This window comes from Lissotriton vulgaris, chromosome 2_1 (assembly GCF_964263255.1).
Source record: "Lissotriton vulgaris chromosome 2_1, aLisVul1.2, whole genome shotgun sequence".
Taxonomy (NCBI): Eukaryota; Metazoa; Chordata; class Amphibia; order Caudata; family Salamandridae; genus Lissotriton; species Lissotriton vulgaris.
The window spans coordinates 1,538,394,831-1,538,417,227 of record NC_141687.1 but is presented as its reverse complement, the minus strand read 5'-3'; the positions used below and the strand labels follow the sequence as shown (position 1 = coordinate 1,538,417,227).

General features: G+C 43.6%; 1 protein-coding gene across 1 annotated transcript in view; it reads right to left on the bottom strand.

The window, feature by feature from the left end:
* LOC147732861 (transient receptor potential cation channel subfamily V member 6-like) overlaps positions 1 to 22,397 on the bottom strand; it is a 253,063-nt gene that overhangs the window by 75,571 nt on the left and 155,095 nt on the right. Inside the window, exons 6-8 of the mRNA XM_086957403.1 lie at positions 7,321 to 7,493; positions 1,983 to 2,129; positions 1,075 to 1,284 (exon numbers count right to left, since the gene is read on the bottom strand). Coding sequence (XP_086813529.1) covers positions 1,075 to 1,284; positions 1,983 to 2,129; positions 7,321 to 7,493 — 530 coding nt within the window. The remainder of the gene's footprint in view (positions 1 to 1,074; positions 1,285 to 1,982; positions 2,130 to 7,320; positions 7,494 to 22,397) is intronic.

Genomic DNA, 22,397 nt, shown 5'->3' with positions numbered 1-22,397 from the left:
AGGGTGTGCTATGGGCATGTTTATTGTTTTTGGATTTTGTATTAGGGAAAGTGCCCAGAGGGAGGAGAGTCAGTTGTAGTTGCAGGTGTAGTTGCAGGTAGTCGTGGAAGGAGTTGGGCTGAGTCCTGTCTAAGGCAGTCCAACTGGACAGGCAGTTAGACAGGGGTCTCAGTGGGAACTAGGCAGGAGAAAGGAAGGAGCATCTTAGAACAAGCTCGGTAGCTTTGGCTACTTACCTGGAAAAAGTGAATGAGCTTCTTAGGGAGCCTTCACAGCCGACACCTTTTTATCTTGCCTGGGAGTTATGTTATGTAGGGATGTCACCTTAGAGTTAGTGTAGAGACAGACTAATCTTTTCTTTTCCATTGGAGCAGATGCAGTCAAGACTTCAAATGGAAACAATCATAGTATGTCTAATGCTTCTTGAACTTACTCTGCTTTTCATTTTGAGTCGTTTGAGACTCCTGCGTAGGATTATGTTTGTATTAGTGCCAGTTTATTTCTTGAACCTCTTGCTGAGGTGCTTGTATGTCCAGTTCTTTTTGGCTTTGTAATAAATCTTTTAACTTAACTTCGTAGTCAGTGGTCCTCTGGATTGGGATGTATTTGGTCTTTGTAAACAAGTATTAAAATAGAGAACTTCCCTTTACACTTCTTTTCAGACAACAGAGGTTCAGTCGGCCAGGGATTCTAAGGATTGGTAAGGAAAAATCTGTATGAGAATCCCAGCATCTTCACCTTTTAAATTGAGCCTTGACCAACTAATTCCAATGGATGAAAGGATTATTTACTACCGCTAGAGGAAAAGATCTGATTGTGCCAGGGTATGGTACTGGCTCTGTCCTGCTTCTCACTTTTCCTGATATTATGATGCAGGAAAACAAACCCAATTAGTGCTGCTATTCTTAAGCCTGTGATTGGCTGGGCCAAGCTCATCTTTATATCGAGGGCAAAAATGTTAACACAAACAAAACACCAGCTTACAGTTCTGCAACACACACGCCCTGCATGGTTCAAACATAGATCATCCACAGTGTCTTCCCTCCCCTCATATCACACTTTCAGATCACTCACCTGCAGTGCCTTTGGTGCGAGTAAGGGCAACCCGCTTGAGAGTGTAGCATTAGCAAAAGGCCTCAACGGCCGGTTGGTGCAGCACAACGTGAAACAAATAATGTACATCACATACAAGATGCCCGATGCACAGAAGTAGGTGTCTCTGTAGGTGTTCCATTTCATTTTCACTAACTCTTTTACTGGCGACAAGCCCAATATTCGATATGCCTTTTGTGGGGCAAGAAAAAAAGAGAATATTTTACTTGAGTAGAGACCAGAGATCAACAGTCCATAAAGATACAAAAAAGTGATCTTATCATTAGCATGTCGACAGCCAAAACGTGGAAATGTAATGCTCATTGTTACAGAGTAAAAATTATACAAATCTTGATGAACATTAAATTTGGTCCTCACATATCTCTTTTACCCAAAGAAAGACGTTGGAGATACGTACAGCCGGACAAACTATTCGTTTCTGACCTTTAGTCTGTGGCCACCTGCTTTAGAACCGTTTTCCTGTACTCATCAAAAGACTTCTGAAAATGTGGCTCTTTACATCTTAGTATTGTTTTATTGGCCGCTTCTCCTCTGCTGGTTGTTGTGATTGCGTTTCCTGTTGTGTCCCTCACCTCCCTCCTTACCCTCTTGTTCTGCTACAACTCCTTGAAACCAATGGGTATTAGTGCACTTTACAAGTTTTATCCTATCCTATCTAGTAGAACTGTTCCTTGATCACAATGGTATCTTTAGCGTGGTCATTATTTCCTAAACAGGCATATAAATGTTGAAAAACCTTAAAACTTGGGTCATTGGTCAGGCTTTTTGAAATATTAGTTAATCCTGAGGATAGTTGGCACCCTTGTTGTACCAGAAGCATTGGTAGATATAAGACACATATATTATTTCATATAGCCATTTGGGCTTACCTCTTGGTTCCCTGTAGAAGTCACAAGCTCTAAAACCGACTCATTATCTTCCCAAGAATCGATCCCTGATAGATGATACAGGCTGGAAGTAATGGGGCCAAAGAGACATTGAACATGCCTTCTTTTCTTTACGATGTGCTGGAACAGCTAAGCAGAATGATAAAGAAAGTCATCATGGTTTATGTTAGGTGACTGCTAAAGTGATTCACCTATGCAAGAGGAGCATAGATAAAACCTGCTCACATACAACCTGCAAATGTTGGCAGTCTCTGAAGGTCCAAGAGCAATTGCATAAAATCAAGAAAGCACAATTACTTCAATTACTTTACACTTCTGTAGATAGGTTTTGGTGTGGTCAGACACATATGTGGATATAGTAGAGGTTGGATACGGGAAACACTTAGGGTGCTGGGATTATCTGTGTCATTCTAGGTCTTTGCAGCTCATTGCAAGACTGGCAGTGCTCCTTTATTAGATGCAGATGCAGTAGATGCTTGAGAAGGTGGAGGCGAGTATGTACGGTAGGCCTGAAATTCTACAAGGAAGGTGAGAAGAACCTTTGTATTTCTTCTTATGGCCCAGTGATTACAGCTGGGTAGGTTAAGATGAGGAGCTGGTGCTCTATTTGACTACACTTTGCGTAGAGACTGCACCCTCTTATTTGTGGACAAGCACCCTACTAAAGTAATTAGAACCCTGGTCAGGGACACCCCTCTTCCTTACTACCAATGAATTTTAATGGCTCACAATCATCTAAATACTCTTTTCCGTTCTTGTAATTTTGATCACTGGGCCTTCTGTTTTAAATGGTACCAGAAATGTGACTATATTCGTCATACATGGATGGGCCTCTCCTTCTTTATCTTCTTCATTGACACTTAATTAGCCAAAACCCCTGGTCCAAGATAGTCTAGGCACATTTTCAGCCAAGCTGGATGAACATTCACCTAAATACTAACCCCCCCCCCAACTTTATTGGCTCTAGAAATCCTCTTTTGGAGACCCCCAAAAATTCTACTTGGCCACTAAAAAGGATAGTTTTGCCTGTCCCCAAGTGCTTTCATGGCATTAAACATTACATAACCAACACCAGTAAAAGTAAGGAACACAAGGGTTTCACTCATTATGTCCACAAAATGAAACATACGAATATTGCACTTGAGATGTCGGAATAAATCACAGCTAGACGGTGACTGCGTGGATATTAGGATACACTCCCTCGACTGTCAATCAGCAATAACCAGGACAAAAAACCCTCACCTGCTGTTTCCGATTGGCAAAGGAGAGAATTCCAGCAAATGAGTATTCCAGATTAATTCCAAACTAATGGCCAACAACCCCAGTCTCTCCGCATATACTGCTTCTAGAGAACTCCAATGTAATCCGTTACCCCTTTCCTCTAATAATTGAGACATAAATTGCACTCTCTTGAACAAACTGAGCCCCTATAACAACAGAAGCAGTCAACATTTTATGTGAGTTTGTTTTTTCCCATATCAACATTAACCACATCCTTGCGATGATTTTTTCCTCCTGTGCTGGGCCCCCATGCAAATGGGTGTGGTCATGACGGAACGGTTCCGTCATGAGCACAGCTCGACTGATGCTCATGACGGAACCGTTCCGTCATTAGCAGCGAAAGGGTTAACAATATTCCTACCATTGTGTACAAATTTACTGCCAAATGGCAGACATCTGCACTGCAAAAGTCATACTTCAAGGACTGCCCGCACTTGCCCCAATTCTCACGGATATCATGAACACCTCTCTATCCACTGGAAGATTCTCCCATAAACCAAATTGTGGTATGTTTACAATGTAACTTCCAAGATAATATGCGGATCCTGATTTCAATTTTAACTCAAGACCTATAATAGACATTCTGGGCACTGAAAATAACATGCACATTGACTGTAACTGCAACGCTGCCTCAGCACTCAACAATACCAAAGACCATTTAAGTGACTTTCAGCAGGGCTTATGTCCACATGATGAAGTGGCACCACATTATTGAACATTGGAGTACAGCTTACTGCTTCTAGACATAAAGTCCAAGTGTGCCACTGATGGTACTGGATGTCTCAGAAGCATTTCCTATTATCAACTACAATGTGCTGCCCAACAAACTGACAAAATATGGTGTCATTCTAGACAGTGATGTTGGTTTTCATAAATAGCATCCAAGTCAAAATGGTATCCACATAATTGAGAACCAATGACTTTGGAGCCCCTTAATATCGGCTTTGTTGCCAATCCTATTGAACTTACATATTTCTTGCCCTATACGACCATTTGACTTTGGCTATAACATATAAACAACACTCTAATTTACCTCAAACTGAAAGATGTAACTGAGGAATGTCATTCAGTTACAACCCTTTTAACCTCTTGGCTGCTAATGACAAGGGTAACTCGTCATGGACTTTCCATTGATTTCAATGGAAATTAAAGGAGAATTCAAATAATGCCTTAGCAGTAAAGGGGTTAAATGAGTGGAGCACTGGGTGCAGCTGAATTAGCTGTGCCCAGATGGCCAACATACAGAGATCTTGCTACTGGTCTATTTAGAACCCTAAGATCTCACGTTCCCCTTGTTCGAATATTTGGATCAATCCTCATGCATGTTCAATAGGAATTAAAACCTGGGTTCCCTGTTTGGCAACAACTGCACCTGTGATTGCTATGGGGGTCTCTCCTTTTCACTTTGATTTCAGGCCACGTTGGGATTGGGTAGCAAATACTGCCACCCAATTATGACAGGGTGATTAAATAGCCCGCCACTGGTGCAGGATAGGATTTCACTACAAGACTGTTGGAATCCCCTCTTTGTTGTAAATTGTGGCTGGGTGGCAGAGTATGTGTAGATGGAAGTTAACTGAGAGCTTTAGAAACAAACCTTTTTAATAATTTTCTAGATTTGTGTTTTTTCATTATTTTCAAAGTAAGAGTTTTTACCATTAATTTTTATTGAGGATTATTTTGGACTATGGTTGTTTCCCATAGATTTGTATTGTGATACTTCCATTAATTTTCATTATCATTTTTTCATTATTGTGCTACAAATGTACAGGATGAAACCAGACCTCTGCAACCCTGCCTAAGCTGGAAATCTGTGTAAGAAGGTTTCTCCGAGTGTTATATAATTTAAAGCCGTTTCTTATGGTGTTTGTCACCGAGTTCACGTTGTAAACCCATTCTTATTGCCTTTGTTACAGAGTTCACAATATAAACCCCTTCCTATTGTATTTGTCATGGGTTTCACAATGTAGTGTAAACCCTTTCCTAATGCATTTGTCAGAAATATCACAAAGCAATCCACCTTCATACTGTTTTTGTCAGGGATTCCACCATGCAAAGCCCCTTCCTGCTGCCTTTGTCAGAGGGTCTTCTTTAACAATTTCTCTATCTGTATGAAACATTTAACTACTTCATAGGTGTGCTAACGTTAGTATTGGACCCAAACTGAATTTTACTATACTGATTACAAAAGCTGTATGTGGTAATTATTTCCTAGTTATTTGAAATAAATGATATGATATGTTCAAGTTAAAGTTCAAATTAGCTTTATTTAGCTTTGAGAATGAAAACCATGAAATCAAGTGACATCCTATAAAATCAACTATAAATAGAGATAAAAAGTTAAATAAAGCATCAGCAAATATTTATACAATTATAAAAGTGCAAAGGTTGTTACACAGTGAATCATAACAATTGATAGGCAACTTAAACCAGCTTGAATCAAGTCTTTTCCTTAACCTTACGGTAAACTTCAGGAAACCGAGTACGATGGAAAAGCAATATCTCCTGAAAGCATCTGTAAATATATAAAAGCTGGCTTAACTTGTTATTGAAGCTTGCATAGTAGCTATCGCACCTGTAAGTAATGTAGTAGCTTCCCCAGAGATGTACAAATATGCATAAGACATCATGTTCTGAACTTATAGAGTAACAGACAATGCAATTTTCTTCTTTCTTAGAAAATGTCTCGATAACTCTATGTGTGACATCTTTGTGCCATATGGGACCCCAAGAAAATAAAGTGAAAATTGTTTTTTGCAGCATATCTTAAGAAATTGTGAGTTTGAGGATGGCTCCTGCCACGATTTGTGAACTTCTTTTGTAGTGTAGTTCCTATATTCCCAATAGGCTCTGCACATTGGAATAATATATCCTATAGATTAGCCGTAGGACTGAGGTCTACTAGGTCTCTATCGAATATACTAGACTTAATTGTGAGTGCCAGCTAGCTCAGAGGTCACTAGAAACTTTCTCGAATGAACAAGAAGGGATTAGTTTCTTACAACCGTATAAACATGACAACTTTGTTTCCCCAAGATAAAACTGATTTTCAGAGTTGTGGAAATAATAGATGGATATTTTACTCAGTCAATTATGCATGCTTCGTTTCACCAGAGGTGCAGAGAAATAGAGAGACGGGCGTTTTCAATAAAAGTATTTATTGAACAGTCTTCTTTCTCATGCAGAAGAAATGAAATGCTTACAATCGTAATACTGGCTGCAAAGTATAATGCTTACAGCAAGAAGAGTATTATAAAATAATACTCTAAAAGCATGGTATGGTTTCTACGCCATAAAATACATACATAAATAATAAAAGGTTAAAAAGTACTCAATTGGAGTTTCTAAAATACGCCTACCCCGGTGTGCCTAACCTAAGTCTGGTACGATGGAAGGAGTAAGTGAGGTGTAGCATAAATCTAGTATTCTTTTTGCCAAGAATCTATCCTAGATTTCTCTTAGGGTCTAATCAGCTCCGTACCTTTGTTTAGAGTGAAGGAGGTCTGGTATCTCTCTGTCTCAGGACTCAATTTCCCAACAACCCGCAAGAGTAGCTTGGAAACACTGGAGCTGGATTTCTCGGCAAGAGAAAAGACAGCGTCTCTCTCAGTGAGTCTGCTGGGCGGGTCGGCTTCCTTCGGCACTTGCTGTAGTGAGCTGCGTCGGGCAAGCAGATAGTCGAACTGCTCCAAACCACCGTGTGTTTGCTATGGCAAGTGAAAGTGCCGAGTTTGACGTAAAGGTGGACATAATAACGTCATCAAAGAGTCTCAGCTCTTTGAAAACTCCACGAGTTCTTGGACAAGTCAATATTCAAGCAAGGGGAAGCCCCTAACTGCTGAAGCCGAGTTTTTCCAAGAAATCGTTGTGGCTTTTCAGAACCAGTGGAAGTAGCCATGCCGTATTTGGACTGCATGGGCCATGTCTAAATATGGTTATGATTTCTATGCCTATATAAGGATATGGTGATTTATACCTATATAAGGGCATGAATCAGGAAAATTACACTAGGGTCCTAAAACGCTATACAACAACTTACCCCAGTGTTCCCCTTTACTGCTGCCAGCTTGAATGGTGTGAGCCCATCTTTGTTCTGGATCTTGTCGAGGGGTGTGACCATTGTCTTTGCATCGTATGACAGGATAAGGTCATACATCTGGCAGTAGATGGACTTGATGGGCTGCAGTGCCAGGATGTGGAGCACTGTGTTACCTAAGAACAGGACACAATAATCATGAGTTATCCAAATGGGAGAACATGAGGGACAGTGAACATGAGCGGGAGCCTGAAAACATTGCAGTGCCTCCAGAAGTGTTAATGGAAGGCTCCAGCATATAGCTGAAAAGAACCAGCTATGTCAGCCCACTTGTCCCTCTTCTGTGGAAAATTTGCTATATATATATCCTTAGCTTCACCAAGAGTAAGCTAGAAATCTTGATGTGTAGAAGCTATCTCATTGCTTAATATCTTTGAGGCAGGGTGTCAAACTGCAGTTATTGTAGAGCTTTATCCCACTGGGTGTTCAGAATGACCATGACTTTGCAAACGTTCCCATTCAGTAGTATATGTAAATTATCATATAGATTTAGAAAATCTAAATGGCCCAACTTCATATGCACCTGCTCAATGGGTTAGAAAGTTTTTTTGCATTTTATGAACAGTTTATTTTAGCTTTAACTGTGTCCTTTTTCATTATCACAGATTCCCTTCAATAGGCCATTTAGATTTCATTGATTAAATGTTTCTAAAGACCTATCACTTCTCTTCGAATCTGCCAATCTATATTGAGTTCTCTAAGTTTTAAATACTTTGCTTATCTATTTAGTGCTTGGATTGATTCTATCACTCTTCTAAGACTTTCTCATGTTTGCCCCCTTTGTTGCATATACGCACCAAAATTCCAACACGTTCTTATTTCTGTTGTGTTTTTTGTTTGTACGTTCCGGTCAATACTTGTGTATTTTGTATTATTGCCTGCTAATCCCTGACCCATTTAAAAAGGCCCCTCTTTGTAATACATTTTATGCTTTCATAAAAAAAAATCTTTTTATTAAACAGTTGCTCAGTATACAGAAATTGATACAATCCTGTATGAATAGTGTGACACTTCGTGAAGAAAAGGAATACTATCATTGTAGTCCAAATCAATAACAAACAACAGTAGAGATCTCATAGGTACAGTTCTAATTCAATGCAAGTATTATCGTCATCATTCACCCATCTAGCCCCCCCAAAAAACGACACCCCCACCGTAACCCTTCATGTTTCCCTATACGTGCACCATTGGTTCCAAACTTTCTTGGACAGCCCGACTTTGATGAATCACCCATTCCACTTGGCACCAGTCATGGTCATTTTCCCAATCCCGGACACTTAGGGGCCTACTCACTCCCCATGCTCTTGTTTTGTTCCTTGTAGCCACCCCAGACCGCTAACATCAACCAGATCTTCAAATACCTGGGCCAGGCGTTGTCTCCCGTTATGTGTAATAAATGCCTTCTGGCCTCCAATGGGACCATTAAGACCTGTGACTTTAGCCATAGTCTGCATCACCTCCTTCCTGTTTTGCCGGATCACAGGGCATTCCCAGAGGATATGAAAAAATGAATCTACCATTCCACACCCTTTAGCACAGAGGGACATATTATAGTATTCCAGTCGATGTAACAGAGACCTGTAGTGATAAGATTTATGCAATATCAGTAGCTGTGTTAGATGCTCTGTAGTGCCTTCATCCAATCGTCTTCTTCAATAAGTTCTATGTCCCCTTTATATGCCTCTCGCAGGTACCACAGAGGTCAGGTGAGTGGTTCATTATTTCTTGCCTTGTCTGGCATATTGTCCAACAGTAATAGGTCTTCCAATGGAGCTGACTTTGGCAATTGCTCTCCCTCCAGCACATGGCGCTTTGACACATGCCCTAAAGGCAAGCACCTAAACCGTTCTGTTTCCCCCATCTCTTTTGCCTTCTGTTGGTCAAAAAAGGTCAGTAGTGCACCACCTCTCCAAAGGTCTCCAAGGTTCTCCATACCTATCAGCCCCCATTTATGGAAACCCTGTAGGTTCCCGACTTCTCATAGCAACTCACTATCCCAGAGTGGGGTCCTGTTTGTAAGCTTGCCCTCCCAGCCTAGGAATATTTTGGCCTCTGTCCATGCCCTCCCAACTGTCTGAGTGTGTATCGATAACAAACTCTCCTGTTTCCTGCTATATAAGATTGAAGGGTAGCCTCGACCTACCATAGTCCCCCAGTCGACTCAATAGGTCGGGTCTTCCATGCACCTGTACACCCAGTTGTTGATTGTGATTAAGGCTCCCTGTTTTCCATTTTTACTGATTTTTACAGATAAATACAGACAGAATCCATTTATTAACTTATCTGTATTTATTTTTAAATGTGGATAAAAACTGAAATTGGGTGATTTTTGAGTGATCCTAAAACACTTTGCCATGGATGCCAGGCCACTAACTGTGTGGAGTGATAGGTAAGGGGGTTAAAAAGAAAGGAATTTTAGGAAAGAGGCATAAACAGCAGTAGATATGCACAAGGCTCATATTGATATGTGCATATTTTCATTTAAGTGCATTGGTTTATCTTCTGCGGGTGTTCATATCACTGAAACCTGCCAGGCATTCAAGCATGACCGCCTATTTATTGGTTAAATAAATGTGGAAATATACCAGTTTCAGCTTTACTTTTTTCACAAACCCATAATAAATACACATAAAGTTGACAAAAATTAAATATAGATAAATAAAGATGGAAATGACAAAAAAAGAAATACTATAAAACTGTGAGACCTAATTTTGATCATCTGTGCTGCCCAGTAATAGGTGTGTATGTTGGAGACCGCAAGGTCACCCTCAAACATCCCACGATGATGCTTACTGAGGGAAATGCTCAAGCTACCCTCGTCCCAGAGTAGTTTACACCGCTCACAATTAACCGTGCAACAGAGTCTGGTGGTACTCTGTATGGGGTATTGTGAAGGACGTATAGCAGTCGGCAAGGGCCATCCTCTTAAAGAGGACGGCTCGTCCCATCAGGGACACCGGAAATGTCCGCTAACGCGCCACATTATTACAGATATTTACAACAAGGGGTGGTGAGGGACAGAGTCTCTGAATTAAACAGAATACTCTCACCCAGTCAAGAGATCAGGGCTAGATCCAACACCGTTTTTTAGCTCACTGCACCATCCCAGTTTCAGAACCTGGCTGTATGCAAATTAGTCTGTTCCTGTCCCAGTGCATGATGGGAACAGGGCAAACCAAACTACAAAAGCCAATTCTTACACTGGGAAGGAAACAAGCTACCGGGGACCGGTTTCTGGCATTTCAGCCTCTTCGGCCCGGCTTGCTTGAATCCTGATGGTGCAATGAGCAAGGGACTCGCATCTGAGTATACCCTTCCACGCTTAGGGTGGACAAAAATATTTACAACAAGGGGTGGTGAGGGACAGAGTCTCTGAATTAAACAGAATACTCTCACCCAGTCAAGAGATCAGGGCTAGATCCAACACCGTTTTTTAGCTCACTGCACCATCCCAGTTTCAGAACCTGGCTGTATGCAAATTAGTCTGTTCCTGTCCCAGTGCATGATGGGAACAGGGCAAACCAAACTACAAAAGCCAATTCTTACACTGGGAAGGAAACAAGCTACCGGGGACCGGTTTCTGGCATTTCAGCCTCTTCGGCCCGGCTTGCTTGAATCCTGATGGTGCAATGAGCAAGGGACTCACATCTGAGTATACCCTTCCACGCTTAGGGTGGACAAAAATATTTACAACAAGGGGTGGTGAGGGACAGAGTCTCTGAATTAAACAGAATACTCTCACCCAGTCAAGAGATCAGGGCTAGATCCAACACCGTTTTTTAGCTCACTGCACCATCCCAGTTTCAGAACCTGGCTGTATGCAAATTAGTCTGTTCCTGTCCCAGTGCATGATGGGAACAGGGCAAACCAAACTACAAAAGCCAATTCTTACACTGGGAAGGAAACAAGCTACCGGGGACCGGTTTCTGGCATTTCAGCCTCTTCGGCCCGGCTTGCTTGAATCCTGATGGTGCAATGAGCAAGGGACTCACATCTGAGTATACCCTTCCACGCTTAGGGTGGACAAAAATATTTACAACAAGGGGTGGTGAGGGACAGAGTCTCTGAATTAAACAGAATACTCTCACCCAGTCAAGAGATCAGGGCTAGATCCAACACCGTTTTTTAGCTCACTGCACCATCCCAGTTTCAGAACCTGGCTGTATGCAAATTAGTCTGTTCCTGTCCCAGTGCATGATGGGAACAGGGCAAACCAAACTACAAAAGCCAATTCTTACACTGGGAAGGAAACAAGCTACCGGGGACCGGTTTCTGGCATTTCAGCCTCTTCGGCCCGGCTTGCTTGAATCCTGATGGTGCAATGAGCAAGGGACTCACATCTGAGTATACCCTTCCACGCTTAGGGTGGACAAAAATATTTACAACAAGGGGTGGTGAGGGACAGAGTCTCTGAATTAAACAGAATACTCTCACCCAGTCAAGAGATCAGGGCTAGATCCAACACCGTTTTTTAGCTCACTGCACCATCCCAGTTTCAGAACCTGGCTGTATGCAAATTAGTCTGTTCCTGTCCCAGTGCATGATGGGAACAGGGCAAACCAAACTACAAAAGCCAATTCTTACACTGGGAAGGAAACAAGCTACGGGGGACCATTATTACAGAGGCATTCTAGTTCAGGGAGCAAGTTCCTCCCCATAAACTCCCCGGCACTTCTGGTTACATAAATGCCCTAGTACTGAAAACTATTCTTCACGACCGGGGCCACACATCTTGATGGCAAGACCAGGTTTATCCCGGCTAGAAGGAAAATAAGGGACTTGTCTCAGTTAATATGGTATCCAGAATAACTCCCAAAAAGCTGAAAAATATGGAGAATTCTGTCCACCGTGAAGCAAGGCTGCATAGCATACAACAGGATGTCATCAACGTATAGGACGATCCGTTCCTCCAAGTACCCCAAACAAGAGGGTCCTGACGAATCCAGGCCACTAATGGCTCTCACGCCAAGGCAAAAATCATTGGAAATAAGGAGCAGCCATGCTTTGTGCCATTTTGAAGGGTGAAAGAGCAGGATAGTAAGCCATTAACTTGCACCCTAACCAAGTAGTCTCAGTATAGAAGTCTAATCCAGGTATAAACCTTAGGGCGAAATCCCAGTCTGGCAAGGGCAGCGAACAGGTATGGCCATTCAATACTATCAAATGCCTTCTTCGCATCTAAGGAGAGCAGAATGGCATCTTCAGTCTAAGGAGTCCCCGTCATGTGTAAGACCCTTGTATAGGTGCCTCAAATTCAGACTGGTACCCCAATGTGGTATAAAGCCGGACTGGTCCGGATGAGCCACCATGACTATTACTGTCTTGAGACTGTTAGCCAAGGCCTTCGCTTAGACACGAGTCTTCAGGATCAGGAGAGATATTTGCCTGTAGGAACTGCACGTTGCAGGCAGTTTGCCTTTTTTAGGAATAGCCACGATAGTGGCCAACCTTTCATCTATAGGGAGGGTGCCTCCATGCCTAGCCACCTGGAACATGCCCATCATACGTTCCGCAACTTTGTCAGCCACACATTTATATAATTGGACAGGTAGGCAATTAGACCCAGGTACCTTCCCGGAGTGTAACTCTTGGATTGCCCGCTCCTCCTCTTCTATCATCAAGTCCTGTTCTAATGCTTCTCTATCCCAGAGAGAGTGATCTTTAAGGAGGTGGTATGGTAGGTAACAGCCTGGAACTGTCAGCTCTGCTGTGCAGAAGTGAAGACACATTTAGGTGAAGAATTGCATTTTGTCTTAACCTGATTCCTCCTTCAGTTGGCAGGTTACAGCCAGGTGCAGAAACCTCACACCTTTTTATAACACTGTTGTGTGTGCTCCAGGTTGGAGAGAGGAGAGAGACGCACCACTCTATACAAAGGCTGTGTCTGGAGAGCAGTCCAGAAGGACACTTGATGGGAGAACCACCTCAAACCGTTTCTGTAGTTACACAAATGGGATTCACATTTCATGTCTGATTTCAGTGTTGAAGAGTGTGACCCCCTCGAACACTCTTGTGATTCTAGTTTCAAGTCCACTTTGGCCAAGGAGGGGGTGCTCTGTAAAGTATACAGACTACTGTTATGTGAGCAGGTCTGGTGTTTGAACGACACCCAGTCTCCCAGAGGTGACAGCGCATCACCTGAGTCCGGATCTCTTGCTGGGAGAACTGTATACCTTTCCTGAGGAGCTTAGAAGAGTGCCTTCCTGCTAGAGAGGGAAGGAACCTGCCAGCCATGCAGGATGAGTGTTTGCCTAAAAGGAGAGAGGTGCAGCATATCCCAGGTCACTGTGGGGCACCAAGGGGAGACGGTCTGAGTTGAGCCAACTGACTGGTGTTGGCAGGTCTGCAGTCTCTTCTGAATCACTCTTATCATGATGTAATTGCCAAGGTCCAGGCGGGGCTGTGATTGTGGTTTAAAACTGTGTATGGCTGTTCCTGCTTGAGTTGACTGGCCTGTGCAAGGCTGCTACTGCCAAACATTGCCATCATCCCAGCGGATGAAGCAGAATGAGAAGACACTGTCATCTGGCATGCAACCTCTCCTGTTGAGAGGGTACAAGCAAGTCTGAAATCTAGGCAGCTGAACAAATCCATCAAGGACTGATTCACTGCAAATGGTAAGATAGTGAACTATGAACTGAGCTTTCCTATTAAGGAGAGATACCGCTCTGCCAAGTACCATGCATCATGTGTTACAGTAATGCCTTTTAGGTCAAAATTCCACATTAGATCAAGGGCTGAAACTGTCACACAAATCAGTTGGGCAGAGAAGCTTGCCTTATTTGTGGGGATCATAGCAGTCTGCAAGGCCCATAATCCCTGCTGGTGGAGGCTAATTGGTGGAGGAGTAGCCCACTGTGCTACATAGCATATCTACCTTCCCCACAGAGTGGAATCCTGTAATGACTTGGTTGGTGTACGTGGGCCGTAGCGGACTGTAGGGTCCATAATCCTTGCTGTTGGTGGTTGCTGAGGGCTGATTGGCGGAGGATCAGCCCCAAGCACTACATTTCTCGCCTACCTTACCTGCAGTACCAGATGCGCCCATGCTACGCCAGGGCGAAGTCTGAGCCAAGACTGGCCCATCTTCATCCAGAAGAGGCTGGACTGGGCCACCCCTCTGGGCACGAGGGCAAACTAGAGGATCTTCATGTGTTCATCTACAACCAAAGGTATTCACTTTCATTTCATTAAACTCTGTTTGGTTTATTCTGACCCTCCACTCTAACAATAGAAACAAGAATATTGTCAAATGCAAAGGTTGCTATTGCACCTAAGAGCACCACGCAAAATTCAATTTGGACAAGGGTAGTTGGGATGATCTCCAAAGAAATCAATTTAGCTGAAAGGCACCTGTTCTTAGACATGTGTGATCTGCCACCAACATCCTCAGCCATAGATACCTGTCCCACTGAGTCGCAAGAAAATGGATGTGATGGAGGTGCTACCATCACTACCCCTACGCCTGAAATGTCACCTCTGCACTGGCCATACAACAGGGATGTGTCAGCAAAACACAAAAGAATGGTGAAACTCCCTACTTACCACCAGGAAGGTCACCTAAGACCCCGCGAAATCAGAATCCAGATAGCTCGGATAATATGGCCTGGAACTTAAGTGGGACTGCAATGCTATCAGCTGGGATCCATTAGTTGAGAAACTTATGGCTGTTTTCAAATCTTGCATGGCACCATTGGTTGAGGGAACAGGCTCTCTGAAAACATTTGCCAAACTGACTCTTTATTGACAACAAGCCCAAGCGAAAAGCGAGCCTGAGGTTCTACCCTCGCTGCTTTAGCTATACATCGACAACTACCAGCAGCACTGAGTGATAACCCTGCCCTCAAGACTAGGCTAACAAATACTGAAAACTCAGCTTTAATGCCTGACTGACCCAGGGGTTAAGTGAAACGCACAGCTGGTAGAAACAATAATAGTACTGGACATGGCTTGACAAAGAATATCCCCCAGGTTTTACACTACACCAGATCATCTCAACCTCATTAAAATCTCCCCCCTGAAAGCAGCACATTTGTGGCAGCGATAGCGAATGTCTGTCTATTACTAATGTGTACAACGGAGTCTGCATTACAACTTAAAAATAAAGTAAGCCACTGACTTGCAAAATACACAGACTTTAATATCTCTAATTATGAGAACATCCTTTGTGTCTGTAGAGTGAACTGGATTGGTTAAACCTATAAATTATTAAGGGAAGACTCTGTGGTCATTAACTGCAGTTATGCGGACCTAGCTCGCAGCCTTATTCCACACAATCCTCCAGTTAAACGCTCGGAGGAGTACATTAGCTTATTATTGCTGGTATTTTTCTATAGACATTTATAACAAGGTCCTGCCCCTCTCTGCCTAGTTCTGTCTAAGGGAGCTAGTATATTTTTGTAAACCATTTTCAATCACCTACAGATTTGAATGAATTGGATTGACAACAACAGGGCACTAGCGTGAATGGGGCAGCAGGGTAGCTAAGGGAGAATAACAGTACTGTGGCTATAGGGAATTCTTCAATAGGCACAAACAGCAGGCTGCGGTTGAAGCTAGTTTGCTGGAATACCTCAGGTATTCCCTCCAAAATGTTGGAGAAGGACTGACTTGCATATGTACAGGAATTTGACATCATATGTTCCAAGACACCAGGGGCATATTTATGAGAGCTTCTGGTCATGCTTGCACCACACGATGTGGTACATGCATGACACAAACCTCTAAGTCAGTAATGAAACCATGCAAAGCCACTTTGTATGGCTCTGAGTAGCTTACAAAATCTGGAGTAATGCAACACAGTGCAAATTGCTACTTTGCGTTACCCTGGCCAGGAAAGGCATTCAATGGGCGTTACGGTGGGTGCTCTCACTCAACTCCGATGGTTTTTGACGCATTCCCAGACTTACAAGGACTTGTAAAACAGGGTACGTGCCAAAAAGATATTCCTTCCCAAAAGAGGCGTAACAAGGAGACATATCTTTATTACTCCTTTTTTTCCTCTTTCAATGTGTGTTGCATTTTACAACACACATAGAAATAAGTTATATGGAGAAATATCTTTATTACTCCTTTTCTTACCTCTTTCTATGTGTGCTGCATTTTGAGGCAAAGAGAAAACGCCTGTCAGGATTGTGCAAAAAACAATCATGTCAACTGTTGCTAGGCTGCCAAAACAGCACCAGTGCAGGGGTAAAGGACAAGAATGTGCTGTATTAGATAAATACGGTGCATTCCGCCCCTTCCCTGTGACGCAGAACAGGGCAGCCAGATGACTGGCTGCGCTGTGCCTCAATGTCCGTAACTAGGCCCCTGTGTCCTTAGACAACATCATGTGGGATGGATATTAAAGCTTCTATGCTTCTGCAGTTTGATCTACAGCAGGCAGCGCTCGGGGTGGCATGATAACCTTGATTCAGGTGTCCCAGGAGTACTTTGTTTTTCCAGTATGCCTCACTCATCCAGGAATCCAGATTTTATTGGTAGTTTCTTTGGCAAAAACGTAGTTATTAGTAATTTATATAACACAATTAGTCAAAATAACAAGGATTGTAATGTTGATGATTTGTTTTCGGTGATATTGAAATTAAGGAATTGATCCTTTTCAGTTATCATATGTTTTAATGCTGACATGGGGGAGATTTTTGCTAAACTAGGCACCAATTTTATTCTCCTGTGTCCTTCCAGGCCAACTAGAATCGTCCCTTGCCACTCAAGGCAGACTATAGAGGGGAGAGGGTGGGGGGGGGAGGGGTTAGGGGGAACGCGATAGGAGCTTGCTAAAATTTAGCCTGAGTAATCTCACTGAAATTCTGCAGCATATTGATGACGACATTGCATCCTTTATCGCATGGGATCAGGATGAATCTATGACAGAATATCGACGGACATAATATCGACCTACAGAACATCGAAGCTGGAATATCGAAGGCAAGTATATCAACACCCTATCTACAACATGGTAAGTACAAAAATATCAAAACCAAAATATCGATGTTAAAAATATTGTAACTAAAAATATCGATTTTATTTCTGTTAAAAAAAAGTAAAATAAAGTAAATAAACTTATAAATAAAAGAAACATATTTAAACATTTTTCATAATGTTTAAAATTAATGAATAATACATATTGAATAATATAACTTTAATTTAAAAAAACATAACATATGACATATACTTACCTAAGAATACATTTTATTAATTATTTTAATTACTTATAAATTATTAAAGTATACTATAAATTACAAAAATATCTACACACATGAAATAATAACATAAATAAAAATAAACAAATATATTTAATAAATTAAAAAATTAAATATACTTTCAATATTTCAAAACGTAATTAAATACAACAGTATCTAAAATAATACAAACAATATTAAATACATAAATATATAAAACTACTATTTAAAGTCCAAAAAAATCTACAGTAATGAAAACATTGGATAGCGTAGAATGTAAAATTACTATTCCCACTCCAGAAAATTGAACAGTAGGGAAAGCGTTAAACCGCGTAAGGGTAAAAATTCCCACTCCAGAGAGTGAAACAGTAGGGAAAAAGTTGGATAGCGTTAGGGTAAAAATTACTATTCCCACTCCAGAGACTGCAACAGTAGGGAAAGCGTTGGATAGCGTAGCGGTAAAAATTACTATTCCCACTCCAGAGAGTGCAACAGTAGGGAAAGCGTTGGATAGTGTAGGGGTAAAAATTGCTATTCCAACTCCAGAGAGTGAAACAGTAGGGAAAACTTTGGATAGCGTAGGGGTAAAAATTACTATTCCCACTCCAGAGAGTGCAACAGTAGGGAAAACGTTGGATAGAGTAGGGGTAAAAATTACTATTCCCACTCCAGAGAGTGCAACAGTAGGGAAAGCGTTGGATAGCGGGTGGGTAAAAATTACTATTCCAACTCCAGAGTGTGTAACAGTAAGGAAAGCGTTGGATAGTGTAGGGGTAAAAACTACTATTCTAACTCCAGAGGGTGCAACAGTAGGGAAAGAGTTGGATAGCATAGGGGTAAAAAGTACTATTCCAACTCCAAAGGTTGCAACAGTAGGGAAAACGTTGGATAGCGTAGGGGTAATAATTACTATTCCTACTCCAGAGAGTGCAACAGTAGGGAAAGCGTTGGATAGCGTAGGGGAAAAAATTACTATATCCACTCCAGAGAGTGCAACAGTAGGGAAAACGTTGGATAGCATAGGGGTAAAAATTACTATTCCAACTCCAGAGGGTGTAACAGTACGGAAAGCGTTGGATAGCATAGGGGTAAAAATTACTATTCCAACTCCAGAGGGTGTAACAGTAGGGAAAACATTGGATAGCGTAGGGATAAAAATTACTATTCCAACTCCAGAGTGTGTAACAGTAAGGAAAGCGTTGGATAGCGTAGGGGTAAAAATTACTATTCCAACTCTAGAGGGTGCAACAGTAGGGAAAGCGTTGGATAGAGTAGGGGTAAAAATTACTATTTCAACTCCAAAGGGTGCAACAGTAGGGAAAGCGTTGGATAGCGTAGGGGTAATAATTACTATTCGAACTCCAGAGTGTGTAACAGTAAGGAAAGCGTTGGATAGCGTAGGGGTAAAAATTACTATTCCAACTCCAGAGGGTGCAACAGTAGGAAAAGCGTTGGATAGTGTAGGGCTAAAAATTACTATTCCAACTCCAAAGGATGCAACAGTAGGGAAAGCGTTGGATAGCGGAGAATTTAAATATAACATACTTCTAAAAAAAATTTATATTTAAAATAATGTATAATTACATTTTAAAATAAATCTACATCATTTACAAACAATTAATAATTATTAAAAGCAATTACATTTGAATAATTAATTAACAATAAATTAACAACAAATACCAATAAATATTAATTAATAAATATTACTCACCAAATAATAAATATTAGACAATAAAATATTTTTCATTCCAAAAAATATTATTTAAAATTCATTCACAATTAAAAATTATTAAACAATAAAATTATTTTTTATACCAAATAATACTTTTTATAAAACATAGATTACCAATTAATTACAATTATTTTCCAATTAATAAGAAATAATTATCAATTCAAAACATTAATTGCCAATTAACAAAATTATTTACCAATTAAATAATTAATTACCAATTACAAACATGACTCGCGGCTCGAGGTGGGTCGGGACTCTGACCCTTTGGGAGACCGGAGACCGGAGGAGCTGTCTGTCCACCTGGGGACTGTTTGTTGCTGTCTGCCCCTGTTTGCTGTGTCCGGGGATTTGGCGAGTGCGGCGGCCGGGGACTGCGAGTACCAGCATTCCCTTTGACCATTGTTGGACAGGCCACGTGAAGGGCCGCTCCCCCTCTGCCCGACCAGGCCCGAGCCCGGTCCCTCAAGTGTCACACACCACCACTTCACGCTTTCCGTCCCCTCCGGGACCCTTGCCTCTGAACATATCGACCTCGTGGGCCCGATCCCTCACTGGCCCGCGCGCCCAGCCTGGGCGCCATCTTGGACACTCCGCCACGAGGCCGCGTGGCCCCCGATCGACCCCAACCCTGGGCCTGGCCAGGCCTCAGACATCCCGGCACCATCATCCACCCAGGAGGTGAGCAGACTACTTGGCGGGTCAATGGGAGAAAGAGGTGTCGATGGTTCTCCCTCGCCAGGTGCCGCTCGCCCACCATCCCCCGGGCGCTGGCTCCACCCCCCTGCTGGGTGTCTGGACCCCTTCATCCCGGACCCCCCAACCTCCACGGGCGAGGGTCCGGACATCAAAGAGGATCAGCCCTATAACTGGGGCAGCTCCAGAGCAGGAAGGCAGTTGTATCCTGGAGTCGAGAGACGCAGTGAAGAACTCATCCTTGACGGACTACTGGCGCTGCCGTAGTCCTGCCTTGCGAACCATCGTCCTGCCTGTTGGCGCTGCCGAAACCTTCGTAATCATCATCGTCGTCGGGACCTGCTGGCGTGGCCGCGGACCGTTTGTAACCGCCATCTTCATCGGGACCTGCTGGCTCCGCCGCGGACCGTCGCTTCCTTCATCCATCTCGGGACCTGCTGGCTCCGCCGCGGCCCGATCATCTAGAACGCCGAGCTCGAGGATTGAGAGCTATTTTCATCTATTGGTAACAAGACTGTCCCGCTACCCTTTTCCCAATCCAGAGACCAGAATCGAGGGGACCCCTGAGTCCAGACCTCCTTGTATAATTTTACCGTAACTAAAGAATTGCTGATAAAGTATCGTTGAACCTTATCCTGGTGTGGTGTCCGTCTGTGGGGGGGAAGTTACTTGTCTGTACGATCGCTGGAGACGGCTCTCCCCGGAGACCTCTCCCCTTGTCCTCGGCCGACCCTCCCGGTCCGTCTAACATTGGTGGCCAGCGGCGCGATCCGAATCACCGCATAATCGTACAGAGAGTAGCTCACCCCACGACGAAATCACGATGACAACTAAAGAAAGCGGATCCACCGAGAAATTTCAAATGGAGAAATTGAACGAGTACAGCCATCGTGAACTAAAACAATTCTGCATCGAACTAGGTATCGCTACCACCGGTCTAAGTACCAAAGACGATTTTAAGCAGGCCTTAGAGTCCTGGGCAGAAACCGGGGCCGTGGAAACCACCGACCAAAATATCGCAGCAGTAGAAAAAAACACCACGGCACCCGAGGAGCAAAGAACGGGTCTCTCGCAAGACGAGATCCAGGAACGAGAGAAAACACGACTACACGAACTAGAAATGGCCCGGCTCAAAATGGAGGTTGAACTTAAACTGGCCGAACAAAAAATAAGCTTAGAGCACCTGCGTCTCCGAGAAGAAAGAGAGGAAAAACAGAGACAAAGGGAGCTCGAGGAAAAGAGGCTGGCGTATGAACATGAGCGCAAACTAGCGGAGATAGACTTACGCAAGCAGAACAGAGAATTAGGGGTGCCCGAGCAACCCCGCGACCCAGGGGCAACAGAGAAAAAGGTACACATCCCCAAGGATGTCGTCCGAGAATACTTCCGAGAGGACGACATCCAGCAATGGTTCAAGGCCTACGAAATCGCTATGACCGCCCACCGGATCGATCGAAGCGATTGGGGAGCCGGTCTCTGGGGGAGATTCCTCAATGAGGGCCGCGATGCCCTGCTACAGCTCCCGGACCATCAGATGACCTCCTATGACCACATGAAAGCTGCCCTCCTCACCCGCTATGGGCTCACACCCGAGATGTACCGTCAGAGGTTCCGAGACTGCACCCGCATCCCGGGTACAACTTGGGTGGACTACGTGAACTATTTTAGCCGAGCCTTCGAGGGCTGGATCAAAGGAAGCAATGTCACAACGTACGAACAACTCTTCAACCTCATGGTGTGGGAGCATCTATCAAACAATTGCTTCATTGAGCTCCGGCAGCACCTCCTCGACAGCAAATTGACTGATCCACGGTAGCTCGCAGCCGAGGCTGACCGGTGGGAAATCACCAGAGTGGGCCGAAATGGATCCTATGAACAGAACCGGAACAACAACGGTCAGCACCGTCCCCGAGGAGGAGGAGGGGGCCAAGGGCGAGGAAGAGACAACGCTCCGGTCGCCCCCGCTACCAGCTCCACCCCCCCGGCCAACCGGGGCAGCACCCCGGCGCGACCGGGATACAGAGCCAATGTCACGTGTCACCGATGCCAACGAGTCGGCCACTATGCAAACGACCCAAATTGCCCGCAGTACCAGAGCCCAAGACCACGCCAAGTGGCCGCTGCTGCCCTAGGGGAAGAACAGATCTCCGAGGAGCAGGAAGAATACGAACAAGAGCATCAAGAATGGGAGCCAGCCGCCATGACTTTAGCATGCTTAGGGGGGAAAGACATGGTCCCGCGGGTCCCCCTACCCGCTAACACCCGGAAGTACAGCCAATGGGTGAGCATCAATGGACGCCGGACCGAAGCCCTCCGTGACACCGGGGCCAGTGTAACAGCCGTCCGCTGTCACCTGGTGACCCCAGAACAGTTCATACCAAACATTCTCTGCCCTGTCCGTTCAGCCGATA